General features: G+C 40.4%; 1 protein-coding gene across 1 annotated transcript in view; it reads left to right on the top strand.

Annotated features, from left to right (window-relative positions):
- Fam135b (family with sequence similarity 135 member B) overlaps positions 1-20,340 on the top strand; it is a 164,021-nt gene that overhangs the window by 60,438 nt on the left and 83,243 nt on the right. The window contains exon 3 of the mRNA XM_038344082.1: positions 19,742-19,881. Within this exon, the coding sequence (XP_038200010.1) occupies positions 19,742-19,881 (140 nt within the window). The remainder of the gene's footprint in view (positions 1-19,741; positions 19,882-20,340) is intronic.

The raw sequence follows: 20,340 nt of genomic DNA, 5'->3' as shown, positions 1-20,340 counted from the left end.
GGCAAACCATTCCTCAGAAGATCCACCTGTCTATATTCAGAGATAAGTAGAGTCTGACTCAAAAGCTTAGAAAGCGAAGGGAACAGATAAAATATGAAGGCAGAGATTCCAGACCTCTGGTCTCATTTGAATCACCCATCAGATACCTGCAGGTGCTAACTGACTTGCTGCTTTTAGCAAAAGTCTGCAAAAGAGCCTAAGCAACTGCTATCAGAACGCATATGCCAGAATTGTTATCAAGGCTGAGAAGATGCTTATGAGGTATGACCTAACTTTGCTACTTTAAAATGGAAATTCTTAAGCCAACTAAAATCATGTGAGCCCATTTGACTTATTAGTGTATTTTTTAAAACATATTCACATTTGTCTCTCTCTGTCACTTACATGGTCTGCTCAAAGATCACTGAAGTTAGCTTAGTTTAGTCATGAGCAGCTTTGTAAACATTCTGTCCTTGTGACCCTACACGGTATTTTATGACAAAGTTGATGGGCGAGTACAAGGATTGGATACATGATTTAATAAGTCACAGGGTAAGAGGCCAATTTTATTTGCCTTTTGTCCTACTATGGTGATTTATAGCAATGGATAAAGAAGGGTCTGTGCATGCCTTGTTTATTCCTCTTACTGCCCTTAGAGCAATTCAAGGACCTACAGTCCATGTGAGATGCAGGAGCCAGCCAGCTTGTGAATTTGCTGTCTGGACACCTGCCAAACGCAGGAATATAAACCTGTAACTCACCTTGAGCCTCTCACCTGCCCTCTGTCCATACAGAGCAGAATCCTAGGGCTTATCAATGGGTCTTTTCTCCTCTCTCTTGGACTGCTTGTCTCCCAGTATGACCAAGAAAAGGCTCTTGTATAAAGCTCTGCTTTCCTGTGCTCTTGCTGCCAGATAACCAACACCTCCATCCCTTCTCTGACCTGAAAAAATCCTCAGCAGGTTTGTGGATGAGCTTCTAGAGCACCGTACACACTGTGACATTATAATTTCACTTTTAAAAGTGTGCAGTAATGCACGAGATGGGAATTTTCTGCTCTTAGTTTAGTAAGAATTTGTAGATGGCTGATTTTGGCAAAGTACAGCTAGTGTCTATCTGGATTCAAGCCCTAGTTCAGCCTCTTTGAAATGGCTACCAACTTGGTAGACATTTGGTTTAGTTTTTCTTCTAATCATCTCATAATTTTATATATTTCAGCTGTTCCTTGTATATATTGTGAATTGAGTACTAGAGTAATTTTATGCTATATATGAATATTGTGCTTCCCCAGCACCATTTGCTGAAGAAGCTGTTCTTTCCCTTGCCTACTTTTCACGTGTTTGCAGAAAGTCAACTGATACATAAGCACACTGATTTATTTCTGGGCTTCCAACTTGTTTATATTATTTGCTGGGCTTCTTAGATGCCTATATCTTTGTGTGTATTTTGAAGTCAGAAGCTGTAATGGCTCTAATATTCATTTACTAAAGATTTCCTTGCATGTACATAATTGCTTGTAGTTGTGTATGAATTTTAAGACATTTAAGGTGGAAAACGGAATTTGGAATTGAGATAAGCATTGCACTGACTTTTTGCATTGCCATGTGCAATATTATATATGTGTTTTAATGATCATTATTTCCTCCTACTCATGAATATGGAATACTTTTACTTTTATGTTTATCATCTTCAATCCCATTCTTCCATGTCTCATAGAAGATAGATAATTTACCTACTTGGTTAAGTTTATTGTTGAATATTTTGTTGTTTTGGTAAGACCTTAGTTATTATCATTGTTTTCTTAGTGTCTTTTTCAATGTTTTATCATTTTTTTCTGAGGAACAATTCATCTATGAATTTTGATTTTGTAAACTGAACTTTTGCTTTGTTAGTTTTAGCAACATATGGTTGAAGTCTTTAAAGATTATTTAAATAAAATTACAACATCTACCAAGAGAGACATTTTAACCTATTTCTTTCTGATTATTTGTATTCAAATTTTCATGTAAAGAACTTACAAATTAAAAAATTGCCACACACGGAAACTAACAAGACCTAAAGTCTATACAACTCTTTGAACTTCTATATATTACAGTAGCTATTCTAAAGCCACGGAGTTTCACAGAGGATTTTGCATTTTCAGTATCCAATATATTTTTATGCAATCATCCACTACCAAACACTAATTTTTGAATGTCATTTATTTTTACTTTTCCTATTTGCTGTGACTTTCAGAACTATGTTCAGTTGAAGTGATAAAATTTGGCACTCTTATTTTCTTCCTAGCATGAGAGGAAGTGCTTTTGGTTTCTTACTACTTAGTAGAACAGTAACAACGAGCTTATGACATACAGGCTCTGCTAGGTTAGACTATTATTTCTATATTTCATTTGTATAGGCTGTTGTGAACCACCTACATGAGTGTTAGGAATTGAACTCAGGGCCTCTGGGAGAGCAGCAAGTGCTCTTAACCACTGAGCCATTGCGCCAGCCCCAAAAGGCGATAAACAGAAGATGTTTTGTAAAAACTTTAGCAAACCAACTTTTGCTGTCCCTTAGGGAAATCATCTGACCAACTTCGAGACTACCTGGTATTAGGCAGAAGTAGTAGAGTCATACCATGTGGCTGTGGATGGCTCAGCTTCCCAACTGAGATGTAACTTAACTAAAGTTAAAATATCATAATTGGGACATGATAGTAGGTCCCCAAAGATGATCAATCACATGTCGTAAGGTGAGGGCCTGCTTGTTAGTTCTGGCTGCCCGGCTAGTTTACACATGAAATTACCACACAGAAACTGTATTAATTAAAACACTGTTTAGGCCATTAACTCTAACTTCTTATTGGCTAACGCTTACATCTTATTTTAACCTATTTTTATTAATCAGTGTATTGCCATGTGGCAGTGGCTTACTAGGAAAGATTTGGCATGCCTATCTCTGGTGGCTCCATGATGTCTCTCACCTTCCCCACCTGTTTTTTCTCCCAGCATTCAATTCTGTCTTCCCCACCTACCTAAGTTCTTCTCTATCAACTAGGTCAAGGCAGTTTCTTTATTTATTAACCAATGAAAGAAACACACAAACAAAAGGACCTCCTGTACCAATCACAGAACATGCATCCTTGAGGACTGTGTCTATGAACAATGTAAGCAAGACATACATAGACATTCATTACCACAGCAGGACAAAAGGCAAAGGGATGGAGAGGTAAAAGTGACTGGACTAGAAAATGAATTAATTATTTTTACAAGGAGGACTTTCTGAAAGTCATAGTATAGCTATATTCTTTTGTCAGTTTATTAATTCTGTCAGGAAAGTTGTCTTTGACAGAATGCACCTTCAGAATAGTATAAAATAAAGATTAGAGCTATCTTAGACTTCATACTCAAATCTGAGTGAAGAAGTCATAGCTAAGTTGTTGGCATGTGTTCTATGTGTATCTTTAATCTAGCTATAGAGAGGTTACAGAGTAGACTTTAGGATTTCTTCTAAAGAAACAGATTTTCATGAGTTATACATAAAGTCAGCTTGTATAAATTATAGGAAATAATGATGGACAGAAAGGTTCTCATTTCTACTCTTGTAGCTGGCATTCCTGGACCTTTAGCCCCTAAATTATGACTTGGAGACTTATTAATTATAAATGCTTGAGCTTAGGCTTGTCCCACTGGCTCTTATAACTTATATTAGCCTGTTTCCTTATCTATGTTTTTGCCTCAGAGCTTTTTACCTTTCTTTCATTCCTACTGTCCTGCTTCTTCTGTGTGTATCTGTCTGGCAGCTGCCTAACTGGCTGGCTCTGGGCATCTCCTCCTATTTCTCCCATGTTCTCTCTCAAGCCTTACTTCTTCCTCTTATTTATTCTTTCTGTCTACCAGCCCCACCTTTCTTTCTACTGCCTAGTTATTGGTCATTCAGCTTTTTGTTAGACCAATCAGGTGACATAGGTGACTTAGGAAAGGTAAAACAATTGCAATGCATCTTTACATACTTAAGCAAATACAACATAAACAAATATAACACATCTTTGCCTAGTTAAACAATTATTCTATGGTGATATGCAGAATCTGGTGATGGATGGAGAAAAAGACAGAGACCCACACTGGAGCACTAGACTGAGCTCCCAAGGTCCAAAAGAGGAGCAGAAAGAGGGAGAACATGAGCAAGGAAGTCAGGATCATGAGGGGTGTGCCCACTCACTGAGACCACCGGTGGGGCTGATCTAATGGGAGCTCACCAAGGCCAGCTGGCCTGGGACTGATGGAGCATGTGATCAAACTAGATTCTCTGAACATGGCGGACAATGAGGACTGACTGAGAAGCCAAGGACAATGGCACTGGGTTTTGATCCTACTGCATGTACTGGTTTTATGGAAGCCTAGTCTGTTTGGATGCTCACCTTCCTAGACCTGGATGGAGTGGGGAGGACCTTGGACTTCCCACAGGGCAGGGAACCCTGACTGCTCTTTGGACTGAAGAGGGAGGGGGAGAGCGATGGTGGGGAGGGGGAGAAAAATAGGAGGAGGGGAGGAGGTGGAAATTTTTAATAAAAAAACAATTATTCTATTCTATATTTCTTCTTTTGCCTAATAAAATAGAAAAGTTTTACCTTTAATGTAGTGAAACTATATATAGTAAGAACAATTATCAAGTAAGAATTACATTTATACTATTCAGTCCATTTGATTTTGACAAATTCAGAGAAAATACTCCATTATTTATCCTGTCTTGGTAACCAAAGTTTTGGTACCTAATTTACCTTCTTTCATCACTAAGGAAAACTGTAACTATAACTATCTGGTCTTCACCTCCATCAAAGACCCCAGGAGGATATAATATTACCTGAGCACTTAAGTGCAGTGCAAGCAACTTCCAAAACTGGAGAAATGACATAGACGTCTGGATTCTTGTACAGCCACCCAAGATTCCTCCGCAATGCTGGTGCATCCATCTTCAGCTCAAAAGCCTAGAATATCTGACAGATTTTTCTGTGAAGCAGGAATTTTGAAAGGCTGTCCTGCCTTACCTTGGCAAGTTCAGAAGTCTTTTCCCCTTGTGACCTCCTTGTCCAGTTTGTACAGCATACTGTCAGCAGTCAAGCAAGGGCAGTTACTTGTTCAAATATATAGCTTAGCCACATTGACAGCAAACTCCAGATGTGTAGGTTCCTTGATGCCTATCATCCTTTTATGAAGTATATTGGTGCTGCCAGAGCAAACATGTCTCACTGTCATGAAATACCTTAGGTTATTAAACATCTTAAATACCATATTCTGTAGATCTCTGAAGTGTTTGAAGATCACTTATCTACCTAAAACATATCTGTTTAACCTTGAAAACATATCTAAAATGAATTGTAGTTTGATAATTATAGATGACTAACCACTAACCCAAATTTCTTAATTATGCATTGCAATTTTAAATGAGGTGACTAAGCAAAATACCCAAATAATGCATACATACATGCATATAATATAACAAAAATAACTTTAAATTTGTATCAATATACAAAACTGCGTATCAATGTAAAATATTTGAGATTAATATTTGTCTTTTTATCCTATATTCTTATATCCCTCCAAACTATGGCAAACATCTATAACCCACCAGTGACCAAAAACCATTCATTCCAACTCATGAGAATGTGGGCGTTGTGTTCTCTAGGCAGCTACCTGTTGTCTGGGGGAGGGCAGTAACAGCATTTCTAGGGGATCCTGAGAAAACGGAGACAATGGTCAAGTCCTGGGACAATGAATTGTAGCATTTGTTGTCCAGTCTAACATTTGTTCCCATGCAGAAGGATCAGTATAGACATCAACTGTCTTGTAGCTTTTCTTTATTTCCTTATGTCTGTAGCAAAGACTTTTAGTCAGTCTCCCCCAGTCAAACCTGATCTCTGTTAACCTTGAAGGAATCCATAGTCTGTCATTTCCTGTGGAAACAAAAGCATAGTCTCTCCCCTAACATAGTACATTTCCTGAATTCTATAGTAAAGTCAAAACATCTCTAAAGAATCTAGGCTGGTTTAATTTAGCAGTCCCCAAAAGTTTATTGTCTCTCAGCAGCTGTCATCTCCTTATCAGTATTCAAAAGAGTCAAGGTCATCACAATCCAGCATCCAGACTCCCTTGTATCTTCCATATTCATGTAACTCTTTTCCTTTATATTACCTTACTCTCTCTTTAAAGAATTTTTTATTTTTAAACTTTTTTAAAATCTTTCTCTATGACAGTCTATACCCATTGTCTCTTCTTTCTTAAGCTTACAAAAATTTTCAAGTCAATTGTACCCTGTTTAGTATATTTTTCCATCTGGATCTGTCTTTATTGTGTATTTGTAGCCTTTTCTGATCACGTGAGACAAACCTTAAACTTGCTAAGAGTATTTAGGCCTTCTGCTGGGGCACCCTTCTTGGATCTGTGAGAGCCAGCCTTCTGCCAGCAGGCCTGGCCAAGATCTGTGTTCAAGTGGGAGCTGTGCCAAACCAGGTGCTGTGTTCAACTGCCCCAGTTCTAGGAAGTTGGTGCCTGTGCTGTGGCAAGTGTTTTTTTTTTTACTTAGCTTGCTGTTTCTACTTAATGCGCTGGCTGCTCAATTGCTTGCTGTATGGCAAAGTCTCTTAAAGGAGCTGTATCCATCCCCCACCCCCACGCTTTTTTAGATTTTCAGGCCCTATGTGAAAATTCAGGTCCTACATAGGAATACTAAATGTGTGTAACAGGCTTTCTTGGACCACCAGCTACCTAATCATGACAGGGTGATTTATTATTAATTATGAATGCTTGGCCTAGGCTTAAGCATTTTAAAGTTAATTTAACCTATTTCTATTCATCTACACTTTGCCTCTGTGCTTTTTTACCTTTCTTTCATTCTGTATGTCCTACTTTGGTGCTTCCTTTGTGTCTCTGTCTGTCTGGCCCCAGGCATCTTCCTCTCTTTCTCCCTCATTCTCTCTTGAGCCTAGATTATTCCTCTAATTTAGTCTTCTGACCACCAGCCCTGTCTATCCCTCTACTGCCTACCTATTGGCTGTTGTGCAATTTTTAGACCAGTCAGGTGCCTTAGGCAGGCAAGATAAACCAAGTGTAACACATCATTACTTATTTGAACAAATGCAGCATAAACAAATGTAACACATCTTTGCCTAGTTAGACAATTATTCTATTTCACAACACATGCTTGCATCTTTTTTTCATTAGAAATTATATGATATTTATCTTACCTATCACAAAACACATTTTGACAATCATTCTTTGACATAGTATGTAGAAAATATCTTGTACTTTATTTTCAACGTTGTTAAGGTATTTTTTGTAATCTGCATTTTAAACTTTTAAGTTTAATATGTTAAAGTTCTGTGTACAGTGGAGTCATGGGCAGCATTTGAAATAGCACCACACCAACTCTGTTTCCCACATGCTCATTTTCTTGCCACGCAAAATTCTAAATATTTGCACTTAGCTTTGGAAGGTATCTGGTCTCACCATCCAAGAGACTTTAACCATCTGAGGCGTGAGATGTGCCTTGGTCGTCAACCAGTAGCAGTTGCAAGTAAGCTTTCTGAGTAGACCATCTTCACTTGGGCTAACGGAGAAGACGCCTCTCCTCCATTAGAGGTGGTTTGAATAGAATCTATCTTTTCTGCAAAATCTATTTTTTTTCTTCTGACACCGTACTACTTCCCTAACCTAATGGAGGGTTCATGGTTGCCAACCATGTGTTAATAAGGTCTCTCTCTCCCCTCTCTCTCCCCTTCTCTCTCTCTCTCTCTCTCTCTCTCTCTCTCTCTCTCTCTGTGTGTGTGTGTGTGTGTGTAGAGGGCAGGTGTCAGTACACGGTGTCTTCATTAATTACTCTGTCCTTTATTTATGGATACAAAAATCTCTCAGTGAACATGGAGCTTGCTGATTCAGCTGGGCTAGGCTGGCTTGCAAACTTCAGGGATTGTCTTGTTCTCTAGCTTCCCTGCACTGGGGTTAACAGCTGTGCACCACTGTGCCTGGCTTTTTTGTATCATTGCTGCGGATTGGACTCAGGACCTTTTGTTGGATTGGCTATCAGTTTACCAATTGAGCCAGACCTCAGCTCTATTTTTGTGTTTTCCCTTGCTTGTGGATTCATAGATATCCTGGCCTCTGTCAAGTTTCAACTGAAATAGCATGAAAAAATACTCATTCTACTGTCTAGATGGTAAATTTCTCTATCCTCAAGCGTGTGGTATTTCTGTGTTGTTTTAATTTTACAACACTTACAGCCTTATAACTGAGCAAATGATCTCTATTTTCTCTGTAGAAACTATTTGTTTTGTATAGACTAAGGCCTATGGGATCAGAAATTATCTTCTGGTTGCCAGGACTTAGTGCCTGGGAAATACATCACTCCATACTTAGATTTAAGTAAAGGCAAGGCTTCTGAATAACAGAAATCAGAAGATATGTCTAAGATCATCTCTAGACTCCATTTAGAAACCTCTTCCCTTTTATTTAAACCCTGTAGGAAACCGCTGCACGTGTGTTCCAGTATTGATGGCTTTGGTTTGAAACAATTCAGGTTGACGTTTTTAAAGTTTAGGGTGTAATAAAAGTCATGAGACTTGGAAATGAATGTTCTTGTTTACCTCCTTTGAAGTCAATGGGCTTTGCTTTAGCCTTCTGAGATATGTGCCAGTGGCTGACCCATACTCTCAATGATTGTTAGTAATAACACTTATAAATTTTTGTTGACTTAACTGTGTACACAAAGCAATATACTAGGTATTTTGTAAATATTATTTTACACATAACCTTCTTGGAGAAAAGCCTGTGTTTCACTTTTTCCAAAGAAGACCTGGAATCTGGAGTCAAGATTTCTTTCATGTATGAAGAAGTCTCTTATATTAATCATGTCAAATTTAAATTCCCTTCTGCCAGATTCCATTGTATATGCACAATTTGAAGAACGCATAACAGAGACACCTTTTCGGAAGAGTAGTCAATCAATACAAATCAAGTGGCATTGTATGATATGGAGAAAAAATGTACAACTGTTAGGGAGAGTCTACCACTATAGATTTGTGACCAATGAGGAGACAGAGGAATGCTACCAGGGACGGGTATAGGAGGACCAGTGACTCTTCAATATCAAGATTAGAGGGTATCTCAAGGAAAGATTGCCCAACCAGTTGAGTATGGACCGGGACATTCCTGGGCCATTTGAAAACCTGTAGGGCACTAGTCCCTTGAACAGAAACATGTTTAGCTAATGAAGTGGGCAGAAGTTAGTCTTCAAGGTGATGCAGAATGAGTGTAACATTAATGAAAAGAGAAGCCAACGGAGACATACTTGTAGCCAGGTACTGTTTCCTAAATGTGTGTGTGTGTGTGTGTGTGTGTGTGTGTGTGTGTGTGAGCAATTTGGTTTTACTGTGTATTTTATTTCTGATGAGAGTGTATAGAGAAAGTACATTTAAAGATCATTGAAAAAGACTTAGCTTAGGAAGGGGAAATTCCTATGTATAAAAAGGCAGGAAAAATAGCCATGACCTTTTCGTCATTTACAGTGTATATTTTCTCAGGCCCAGAGCCAGGTGGGATGAGCAAAGGAAATATGTATGTCAGCTAGGTAGTGGGTAGGGCTGGTATGCTCTTGGGGGTGCACAGGGACATTAAAACAAGTGCAAGTTACTCTGGCTCGTATGACAAAAGGCCTCCAAGAAATGGCAAAGAAGAGATAGCATTTATTTGGGTTCATGGTTCCAGAAGGTTTTAGTGCATCATGTCAGGTGAGGCATGGCGGAGCAGCTTGGAGGAGTTGGTGGAGGATGTCACATCATAACAGACCAGGAACCAGAGAACTAGTGACCAGAAGTAGTCAAGTATAAAAGAAACTCCAGGAATCTATACCCAGCAACCTGCCTCCTTCAGTAATCTGAAGTAGCACAGACGGTGAGAACCAAGCTTTCAAATCATTAACCTGTGATGGATGTTTCAAATTATGTCATCACTGGCAGGCAGCACCCTGACCCTTGCCCACCAAGGGTCAAGTGACCATGGCTAAGGTGTCCAACAACCAGTAACTGTTTGTGCCATCACAACTTCAATATATGGCAGAAACACATTAAAGGGGGGTGACTTGTTTTGGCTCATGGTTTCAGAGGGTTTGAGTTTATCATGTTGGAGAAGGCAAGTCAAGAAGCCTAGCTGCTGGTATCCTTGAAATGGGTTAAAGAATGGGAAGACACTAGACCCTGCATGGATCCCTTAAATCCCTGTCATCCAAGTGTGAACATAGTGAGTGGTGTTGTCACACACTCCGCTGTTCCAAACGCTGTGATAGCTTCTTGGGGCCAAGGCAGGAAGTGCAGGAGTTCAGATCAAGAAGGGTCCCAGAGTGCACAGCATGGGTAGAGACAGCTCTTCCATTCCATGCCCACGATGTCCAGTGGAAAAGTAATGGCTTGGCTCAGCGAAGGACAGGGCTGAGTAAAGTGACTTCAGAATCTAGGCCAAACACTATGTCATGTCCCTAAGATATGTAGCCTGACAAGAAAGCCTGAGGATATCAATAAATCAGAGAGATGAGATATGACCCTAGAGTAACTCCAAAGTTTACATCCAGAGCAGTTACACATCCAAACTGTGGTGTTTGGCACCTCTGTGGAAGTATCGAGAATAAATACTGATGACCCTTCCAGTGTCCTGAAGGTCAAGGTACTCGGAACACCTCATAATTTAGAGAGACAGTATGCAAACTTGAGAAAATAAAGCCACACCTGCAGGCATGGAGCAGTGAGGCTAAACAGCCTTAGCTTGAAAATGCCTTGCTTATTTTAACAAGAGACAATGTTCAGTAATGGCAGCAGATAGGAACAATTGTAATAAGGGATGCCAAGCACTTTCTGCATATGTCTCTATTGAGACTTAATATGCTGACCTCTTCCTCAGGTCTTCAGGCTCCCCACAGCTCATAAAGGATTTGTACCCAGCTAGCTGATAGTCTACAGGACCCTGTTCACTGCCATGCCTGGCATGCATTAAGTTTAACTTGTATTTATACTGTAGGTAATGCTGTATCTTTTGATCATCTTTTCTTCTTTCTACACTATACATCATAGCTAGAATTCTCAAGTGGTGGTGGTGGGGGGGGCAGCGCTGTGCTCCCGAGAGCACTCAGGATCAGGCAGGGAGATTGCAGCACTTACAAATGTTTGATTAGCTGCGATTGCAGCTAAACTTAGTTCTCCTTGGGAAGCATATGGCTGTGGCAGATGGTCCAGGACTGCCCAAATCACATAAGCAGGCCTTTGTTTTTGAGTTTCCTGATGATTTATTAAGGGGAATGTGTCTATGTCTGTGTGTGTTATGTGTGTGGTTTTGAGGGGGGGAGGTTGTGTGTGTGTGTGTGTGTGTGTGTGTGCATGTGCTCTTATGTGTGGGGGTGTAATCAGGATTATAATGTGGCATTGTAGTTATGCCCTTCTCAGAGAGTCCCATGCTGTGATCTTTGGCATAGTTCATGTCTATACTACTGTTTGCAAGGGATCAGGTATTGGTATGAACTGTTGGTCAGTATGACGACTTAGCTGGAAACAGACTGCATCAGCAAGCTATGCATCTTCTTTGTTTGATATCTAGCTCAGGAAGATATGATAAACACAATGGAAGGGTCTGTCTGGGACATAATAAGCTTATGCTTTATCTTTGAAATAAAGGTCAAGAGCATAAAGCATCATACCCACTCAGAAAAAGGCGGGGCTACATTCATTGCCTCATAAATAAAAATGTATTAACTCTTGGAGACAGCTCAGACTCTCCAGAGAAGAGAATTCAGTTTATGAAGGAGAAATAAATGGGTCTGGCAGGCTGAAGCAAGAGGTTGTTGAAGAGGCCAAGGGGGCCTGAGTAACAGGATCGGGATGGCACGAGCTGAGGTACTTCCACTCGGGAGTGGTGAGGAGTGTGGGCTGACCGCTGTGGAGAGCCCGAAGATGCGACTGCTGGTTTTCCTGTGAAGGACTCCAGATGAGAGATTCAGAGAGTTCCCTGGAGTTCTTCAGGTACAGTCACAGGGCTTTTCCATGCTCCATCCCAGCAATGCACACGGCGCATCCAGTCTTATCCCTTTTCAGAGTAAGAAACAACAGAAGATCCCTACCACCCCATCCCCTTTCTCCCGTGAGAGTTCTATTGGTAAATATCCTGTAGTGATGACTTTATAGCCACATCGGTTGCCAGCTTTCATCTAATAGTATGCCTGTCCTCTACTCTGGCTACCCATCATCCATGCCACCCCACACCAAGCACGTGGATGGTGGTGCTCTCAGTCCCAGCTCACAGCCGAGGGAACTGATGCTCAGACTGGATGATGCCTTGTGCACAAGCACACACTATATAGATTCCAGTGCTAAGAATCTTTCAACTCAAACCTGCCTTTTGTTCTTAAAAAAAAAATAACAAACATAGGTATAAGACTGTTCACCGGACTGGGTTACTGAGATGTAAATTAAAGTACTTGAGACTGCTCAGCAGTGGGGACCAATCTGGAGGAAGGCCCAGCTTGTGGGCTGTTGGAGGAGTAGAGTGTGCTGCAGGCTTCATGCTAGGCTTTTGCCTTTGTGAATATAGAGCAGTGCACATTATTGACCAATAAAGTGATATCAAGTGCCGGACTGACTGGGCTCAATCTAATAGGCAGGTCATTGTGGCTTATAATTAAGTAATTAAACCCACTCAGTGTTGATAGGAGAACACTCCCTAGAAAATTGCAGCAACAGCTCTTGCTTATTGCCAGATACTTAAATGGTGTTTTAATTTGGCTCTTGGGTTTAGTTGCCCTCTTGTAAGTATGAATTTGTGCCAGGATATAAAGTCTGCTTTCTAACTTGAGTTTTCTTGCAGCGTAAGTTAGGTGTGTGAAACCTCAGCATTAGAACTGTGATCCTGACAAGAAGCCCTCTGGTGTCGGATGGCTTTGTCAAATTGTCCTCCTCCAGCCTCGCTCTCACTAGTAGCTGATAGAATTATTGACTGAACATCTGTAGAGGGGAAGGACTCTGGTACTCTGAGCCTCCTCTTCCATTATTCTATGATAAAACAGAATCAATGAAAAAGATCACCAGAGGAGGAATGTGAGAGGAAAAAAAGTAATCACCACCCAGAGTGTTGGAGAGTATCTCCTTCCGTTATATTCTCACCAGAAAGAGAATAAATTCTATATATATCCAGTATGTTTATGTATCTGAATAGTGAATGATAAATCAGGTCAATGTCAAGAAAGAGGAAAATTTGAAACAACAACAACAGAACACAATCTGCAGCCACCATTCTCCAGATATATTCTTTTGTTCAATTTGACATTGAACACATAGCAAACTATATGTTCACAAGCTTTCTCATGATTAAAATAAAAGCTCATATAATCAAAATGATGCATAGGTGATATATAGAAGGCATGCAAATATATGAAATATGGATTGACAATCCAAAGCTAATTTTTATCAATGTTCTAGAACCTGAAAACATCCAGTCATAAGCAGGAAGAGTATAATGGGAGCACCCATCCATCAAGCTGAGCTAATGGAAGTCATTGTCTTCCATGATGCAGCCAGTGATGAGTCACTTATGTGTCGTGGACAGCTTCACACCCATGTCCACACAAGTTGGCCTTGTTTGTCACAAAGCAAAAGCAAAAAGACATGAGTGTGGGAGGGGGACTTGGAGAGAAGAGGGAGAAGAACCAATAGCAGTGGAAGGGGGATAAGAAAGGGCTGAATGTGGCCAGAAAGTATAATTGATGAAACTGTCAAATTATAAATTAATAACAAGAGAAATTATTGCTGAGAATGCTATGTATATCAAGAACTGTTATATCATAAAAGAAAGAGGAAAGAATTCAGACTTTGTAGAGAAAAATAAATTAAATTTGTCTTCTATTTACAACATATTATAGAAGTGGTTTTGGAAACCACATAGCTAGTAAAAATACATATTTCCCAACTCAATTTGGTATACATAAAATGTCAACTTAATTAACAGTTTTCAGTTATCCTTTGTGAGATGTTGTGAATAATATAGCATCACAGACAATGAGGCATTCTTTATGGGGTCCACTGGGTTGAATAAAAAATCTCATTCCTTAATCAACAGTATAAAACAGACATGTATCACAAAGAACTCTACAATGTTGTTTATTGCTGAATCCCAGTGTTCTGCTTAGATCCTGTGTCTATGGGTCAGCAATTTCTCTTTAATGTGTATGTGAATGGATCTAGTTTATTAAAAGTCATAAAATATTTTAATCTGGGGTTATGTGAGAGGCATAAACTTATACCCACGCCTATAAATGCAAAACAATCAACATCCCATCTACAGTGGAGTACTTTAAATACAAAACAACAAAAAATGTCCAAGAGTCATTGTAATTTCAATAAAAATGACATTTTATTAGTGTGTCACCAATAAGATGTGTTTCACAAATTGAAAACATGGAGAATTACATTGGTTCAGTAGTCCAGATGAATGCTTGCTATGTATTCCTTGTTAGCAGAAACACCTTTCCCCACCTCATATCATCCAGAAAGCCCTGGACTTATGTAGTTGAATGGCTGGCTTCCTTTCCAGACTCTGGATCTGATCAGCTTCTCATTGCTATGCATTATATTGGCAACTGAATCTACAGAAGTGAGGATCACTAGAGCTCATGAGGATGCTCATGACTTAGTGGTGAGCTCCTTGATGGTCCACACAACTGGTTAGACCTCTGGAAACGCTGCTGTAAGCTTTGATATCATAACTCTTTAGATATGACTGCGCTTTGAAGGTTTTTCACCTCCCAAACTGTCAATAAACTTTAGTTTTCATAATAGTGCTATAAAGTGGGGCTTTAGAAGGCAACAAAACTAAGACTCTGCCATAGGAGCAGGATAGTTACCACTGCAAAAGGGTAAGTTAATGTCTCTTCTGTCCTGGGGATAGTACAGCAGGATGATCTTTGCCGGAGAGAGACCCCTTGATGGTGGACTCTCCAGCACTCTGGAGCCAACAGATTCTTGTTCATTAGAAAATGCCCCGTATGTAATAATATGTAATTATAGCAGAAAACACATGGAAACAACTTCACATATTCCTCTGTGGCTCAACAGAGTTCAACCTTTTTATGGAAGCATGTCATAGTACAGTGAAACCAGGCTTACCCAAGAAGGCCTGAACGCCACAGCATTGAGAGTTCTCCTCTTGGTGTTTACTTTCCTCACTTAACTTTCTTCTTTGGACCAAGTCTCCCCTCATTCCACAGAGTATGTGGATATTTCTTTGGATAGGAAAACCTGCCTCTTCTAATGTCCCCCCAGGTTTCACTTACACAGAAAGAAAAATCAAGGCAAATACATACATAAAGTCCTTGTTCCTCAGGAGTTCCTGTTTCCCACCCAGGTTGTTGCTACCTCAATGCGTGAATGGGCAGTTATATCATTTATACTGGTTATGTGTAAGCCCTAATCCCACCAGCCAGCAACATGGGGATCACAGTTTGAATTTATTTTTCAATGTGGCTTTGTTTTTTCTTTTCCTTGAGTTGTTAGGGAAACAATAATCATTTCTTTTCCAAGTAGCCTTCCATCTTTCTTGGAAGCAGGCAGAAAATGAACAGTGTACAGTCATCTTTAAGCCTCGCTTCATCTTACTTGGAAATCTGAGTTTTGAGAATTTTACAGTTAAAAACTTTATTCTTTACTTATCATTTCCTGGAAACTAGGAAGGACAGTTTCTTGTATTATCTAAGCTCAGGTTCATTTACTCGACCAAGGTCAAACATCCAGAAAAGGAGTGGGAGTGATTGTAGAAATGACCAAATAAGACCCTAAATAAGAGAAGTCGGTCTTTCTTCTGAAATCCAGGAGGTCCAGAAGGGACTCGCATTCAGACTGGCCTTTTCCAATGCGTGTTTTAATGGGAGTGGGCAGTAGTGTCTCTTAGCGTGTGGGTTGAGTTCAAGAAAATTCAGAGGTGGGTTCTCAATATTTTTTTTGGTTCTTGTCAGTGATCAGTGAGGCTGCTGTTGGCATTGGGTTCTGTAGGATGAATGGCAGTTCTAGTCTGTCATCTACGCTCTCAGAGCCCTTGTGTGTAGGGGGAGGGTGTCTCAGCAGAGGAAGACCATCATCAGAATTTTAATCATTAAGAGGCCTGTAGATATGATCCATATTCATCTGATTCACTTTGGGGGAAAGAAAAATATCAAGATAGAAAACTTTGTTCTCTTTCTTACCATTTGACCTGAATCTAAGAACAGCTGCTGAGATGCATTTTGTGTACAGTAGGGACCCTGTGCTTATCTCTGCCCTGCTTGCTTTCCTCTGTGCTACCTTCTTTCCCCCAATTTCTTCTTCTCCCTCTTCCAATCCTTTTGTCTTCTTCCTTTATATTAATGAAAGCCCTTACCCTCCTCATACATGGTGTTGTCCCTGACGTGCAGAAGAAAGACATATTTCTGAAGACTTGCATGGACATTCTCTTGTAGACCCCTCAGAGGAGGCTCCTTGTGTGATGAAATTTCAGTTTACACCAATAAATCCAAAATATAAGAAAGGACAACTCTGCAATGTGTGTACAAGTTCTTTTCTTTTACTCATTTGGTGCTATCATGGTTTGAATGCTTACACAGACCAGGTAACTTTTCTACAACTCTGACACTTCTCTAGTCCTTTGGAATTTTTGCTTTCAGATAGATAGGGTTGAACCAAGTTACCCAGGCTAGTTTTGAACTCACTTTATAGCTCAGGCAGGCATACAATTGTCCTGTTTCTGCCTCCTGAGTAGCTGGGATATGGAACCTTTATCACCAAGTCTGGCCACTGTGCATTATGTCTATGGAGGACATAGACCATACATATTACATTTCTGGGTTCCTTGTGCCTTTTCTAATGTCTCCCAAAATTTCACATACACAGAAAGAAAAATCAAGGCAAATAAATACATAAAGTCCTTGTTCCTCAAGAGTTCTGGTTCCCCACCCAGGCCGTTGCTACCTCTGTGAGTGAATGAGCTGCCAGATCATTAAATGGATCACGTGTAAGCGCTAATCCCACCAGCCAGCAACATAGGAATCACAGTTTGAATTTATTTTTCAATGTGGCTTTGAAGAAGCTAGATGATATGCATGAGTCTCTCTAGTCTGATGTGGAAACCTCCACAAAGAGAGCAGGGGATCCAGAGTAAAATGTTTTAGTAAGTAGCTTTGTTGATATGAGAATTGTGTTCTCCTCGAGATGCCAGGCAGAAGGAGACAGGTTGAGATATCCACACGTGGACTACACTCACTGAAGGAGAGAGAAACCCAATGGGGCTATGGGGCTACATAAGCAGGTGAAATCTCATTGGTGTTCACCACTAGAGTGTCTTGCCATCAGTGTACCTTCCCTTGTGTATAACCATATAATCCCTTGTTTGGTGGCGATGGAAACCAACACAGTCCCAGGCAACCTGCTAGGTGCTCTGTCTTGGAATGAGCGCAATATTGTGGGGCTCCGGGATCCTCATTGATGACAAATGGTACCCTGTGATCTAGTCTGCCAATCTGATCAGAGAACATTTGTCCTTAGAGACCTGTTTTATGTCACTGCATTCAACAGAAACTACTGAGAAAGCCAGTTCTCAACACAGCTAAAATGCCATCACCTTGTACACAGCGGGCCCTGTATGCGCCAGGTCATAGGATCCTGGTCTGTGGGCTCTTCTTTATATCTCATTTGATCAGTGTGGATATGCCCATTTTGTATCACAAGGAAAAGCTGCTGTTATAAGAGATGATGTCACCTCCCCAAAAGGAAACAGATTGTGCTACTTTGCCAGCTGTCCCTTCTGGCAGTAACGGTTCATGCTGCTCTGACCTTCAGAGTATTTACTCCATCCATCCTCTTCCATGTTGTTGGTCTGATTTATAGATCAACCAGGCTCTAACAGGGGAAGGAAGAAGCAAAGGGGCAGTGTGGGAAATTAAAACAGAGAAATCTGTAGATAGAGAAGATTCTACTTCAAAGTCATTTCAACTTGGACCCAGCAGGTCTCGATGGAGCTGGATTAGGACTGTGATTTTATTTCCTCCTGATGATGGACAAGGGAGAGCAGGCAGGTCTTAGTGTCCCCGCAGGTAACATGGGGTCATGGTCTCTGCTTCCTGTCAACAGAAGCTTGTGCTTGGACATTACCTAGTGTTGAAAGATCATGCCAATCCCCGCAATCCTTATTTCCAAGATACCCAGACACCATGAGCAGTTTATATTTGCTATTTGAGAAAATTGAGCTTATATTGGTTACTCTTCCTTTGCTTTGATAAAACATCACCATCAAGATAACTTGTAAAAGAATGAATTTATTTCAGCTTATAGTCCCAGGTTAGATTCCAGCATAGTTGTGGGATCAGCATGGCAGCAAGCATCTGGTCTGGTTACTGGAGCAGGAATCTAAGAGTTCATACCCTCAACCATAACTGCAAATCAAAGAGAGGGGGAAAAAAGACTGAATGCTGGTGAGGGTTTTTACTTCTAAAGCCTGATTCCAGTGACGTGTTTCCTCTAGCAAGGCCATACTTTCTAAACCTCCCTATACAGTGGCAACACCTGGGATCACATGTTTAAAAGCCAGAGCCTACGGGTAACATTTCCCATTCAGCCTCCCAGTTCTTGGGGGTCCATTGTTACAACTGTTGGATAGACAGATTGTGAGACACAGATGTCTCTTTGGAATATCGTCATTACTGTTAGGCTATTTACAACCTTGTCACCTCCTTCCAAAGACCACCATCTTCAAGTGGTATCTCATGATGTTTATGTTTTAACCTGTGAATTTGGAAAAAACACAAGCATCCAATTCCCAATAAGGAAATACCAAGGCACTGTCCTCTAATTTTAGGGCATTTGTCTATATCTTACTTACCCTAGAATTTTTCTTGGTCACTAAGAAAAACAAATTTAAAATGCTTTGTAAACTACTGAGTATATCTTATAGATATTATTATGAATAGTAATCATTGATTTGCATGAACTTTAACATTATCTTTAACTAATTGCATGCTTTTTAACTCAAAAGTTTATGTGGCAAGCATTTATAGGCATGTACCTATTTCATGCACACGATAATCCTGCAGAATAAATGCAGATAGGGTCTCTTAACCTTCCTGTGTACTTGAATTAAACTTAACATTGGAATATTATTTAGGGATTATGAAATAGAAAACACCTAAGCTTCTACATAATTTGGTCCATCAAAGTGCTTGTCAGCAGTACAATGAGAATGTGACATTTGCCTAAAATTCTAGACAGAACATTCCTCAGATCAAACAAGGTATGGCAGCATTTAGGGTGGGGGAAGGAAGGATGCTGTGAAGTTACGGAGTCTTTGTATAAAAGGGCCACCTCCTCTAGTTACTCATCATGTTCTGTTTCCTGGATAGAGGTGAAAGAACTCATAGAACTGACCTGTGATCAGGTGAGGAATTTTGCAGGCACTAACTTCCTGATGGGAATACTGCTCATAGCAAGAGTTACTTTGCCAAAGTCATGAGATGTATAAGACATTGAACAAGGCTCTCTTGAGAGACAGTTTACTCCAGTGAACACAGATGTACCCATGCCGGGGACTCATTCACTTGTGATCTTAAGCTTTAGATAGTAGAATGTGGGTCGGAGTCATAGTATCCCCAAGGCCAGAAAGAAACCTGATGGAACTGTGTTTTCAGGATAGTTTGGAAGTTCATGGCCTCCTACTAATTTCCTTCCTGTTTGCAGAGAGCAGCAGCCTGCATTCAGCCTGTGTCCATGAGAGTGCCGTGCATAGCCGAGTCTTCCAGATCTTATACAGGAATGAAGAAGTTCCCGTAAATGATGCCATGCTCTTCCGGGCTCATTTGCTCTTAGACGGTGAGAAGGTAAGTCTTGATCTCCTGCCAGTCGCAAGAGGTTTTCTTTCCCGACTAACATTTCCCTCTCATTGCTGGATTCAGGGTGAGTGAGGAAGGTACAGATTGATTCCGAGATCTGGTAAGAATTTATGGTTCCTATATTCACCTGTTTCTGACGGCTTTTTCTCTTCTTCTTCTTATCACTCGCGTGATCATTCCAAGAAGTCTTGGTCATTTGCAGTCGCTCCTCCTTGCTCCAGTGTATCTCTGCTCAGGCATATTGTCCAGGAATCCCTCAGCAAATGGTTTGGATTATCTGCTCTTTACAAACTTGGGGTTAGGATAACACACAGAAGTGAAGAAGGTTCCGAACTCTGTTGACTTCAAGGGGCTAATAGCTCAGTGAACGAGCAAATTTATAAGCATGTGTCTTGGTTAGAAAAACTGGCCATAGCTGGGAGGAAATCCAGAGGCTCCATGAATGGA

Source organism: Arvicola amphibius, chromosome 9 (genome assembly GCF_903992535.2).
Source record: "Arvicola amphibius chromosome 9, mArvAmp1.2, whole genome shotgun sequence".
Taxonomy (NCBI): Eukaryota; Metazoa; Chordata; class Mammalia; order Rodentia; family Cricetidae; genus Arvicola; species Arvicola amphibius.
Note: the sequence above shows the minus strand (reverse complement) of the source record. Positions and strands in the feature narration are given on the sequence as shown.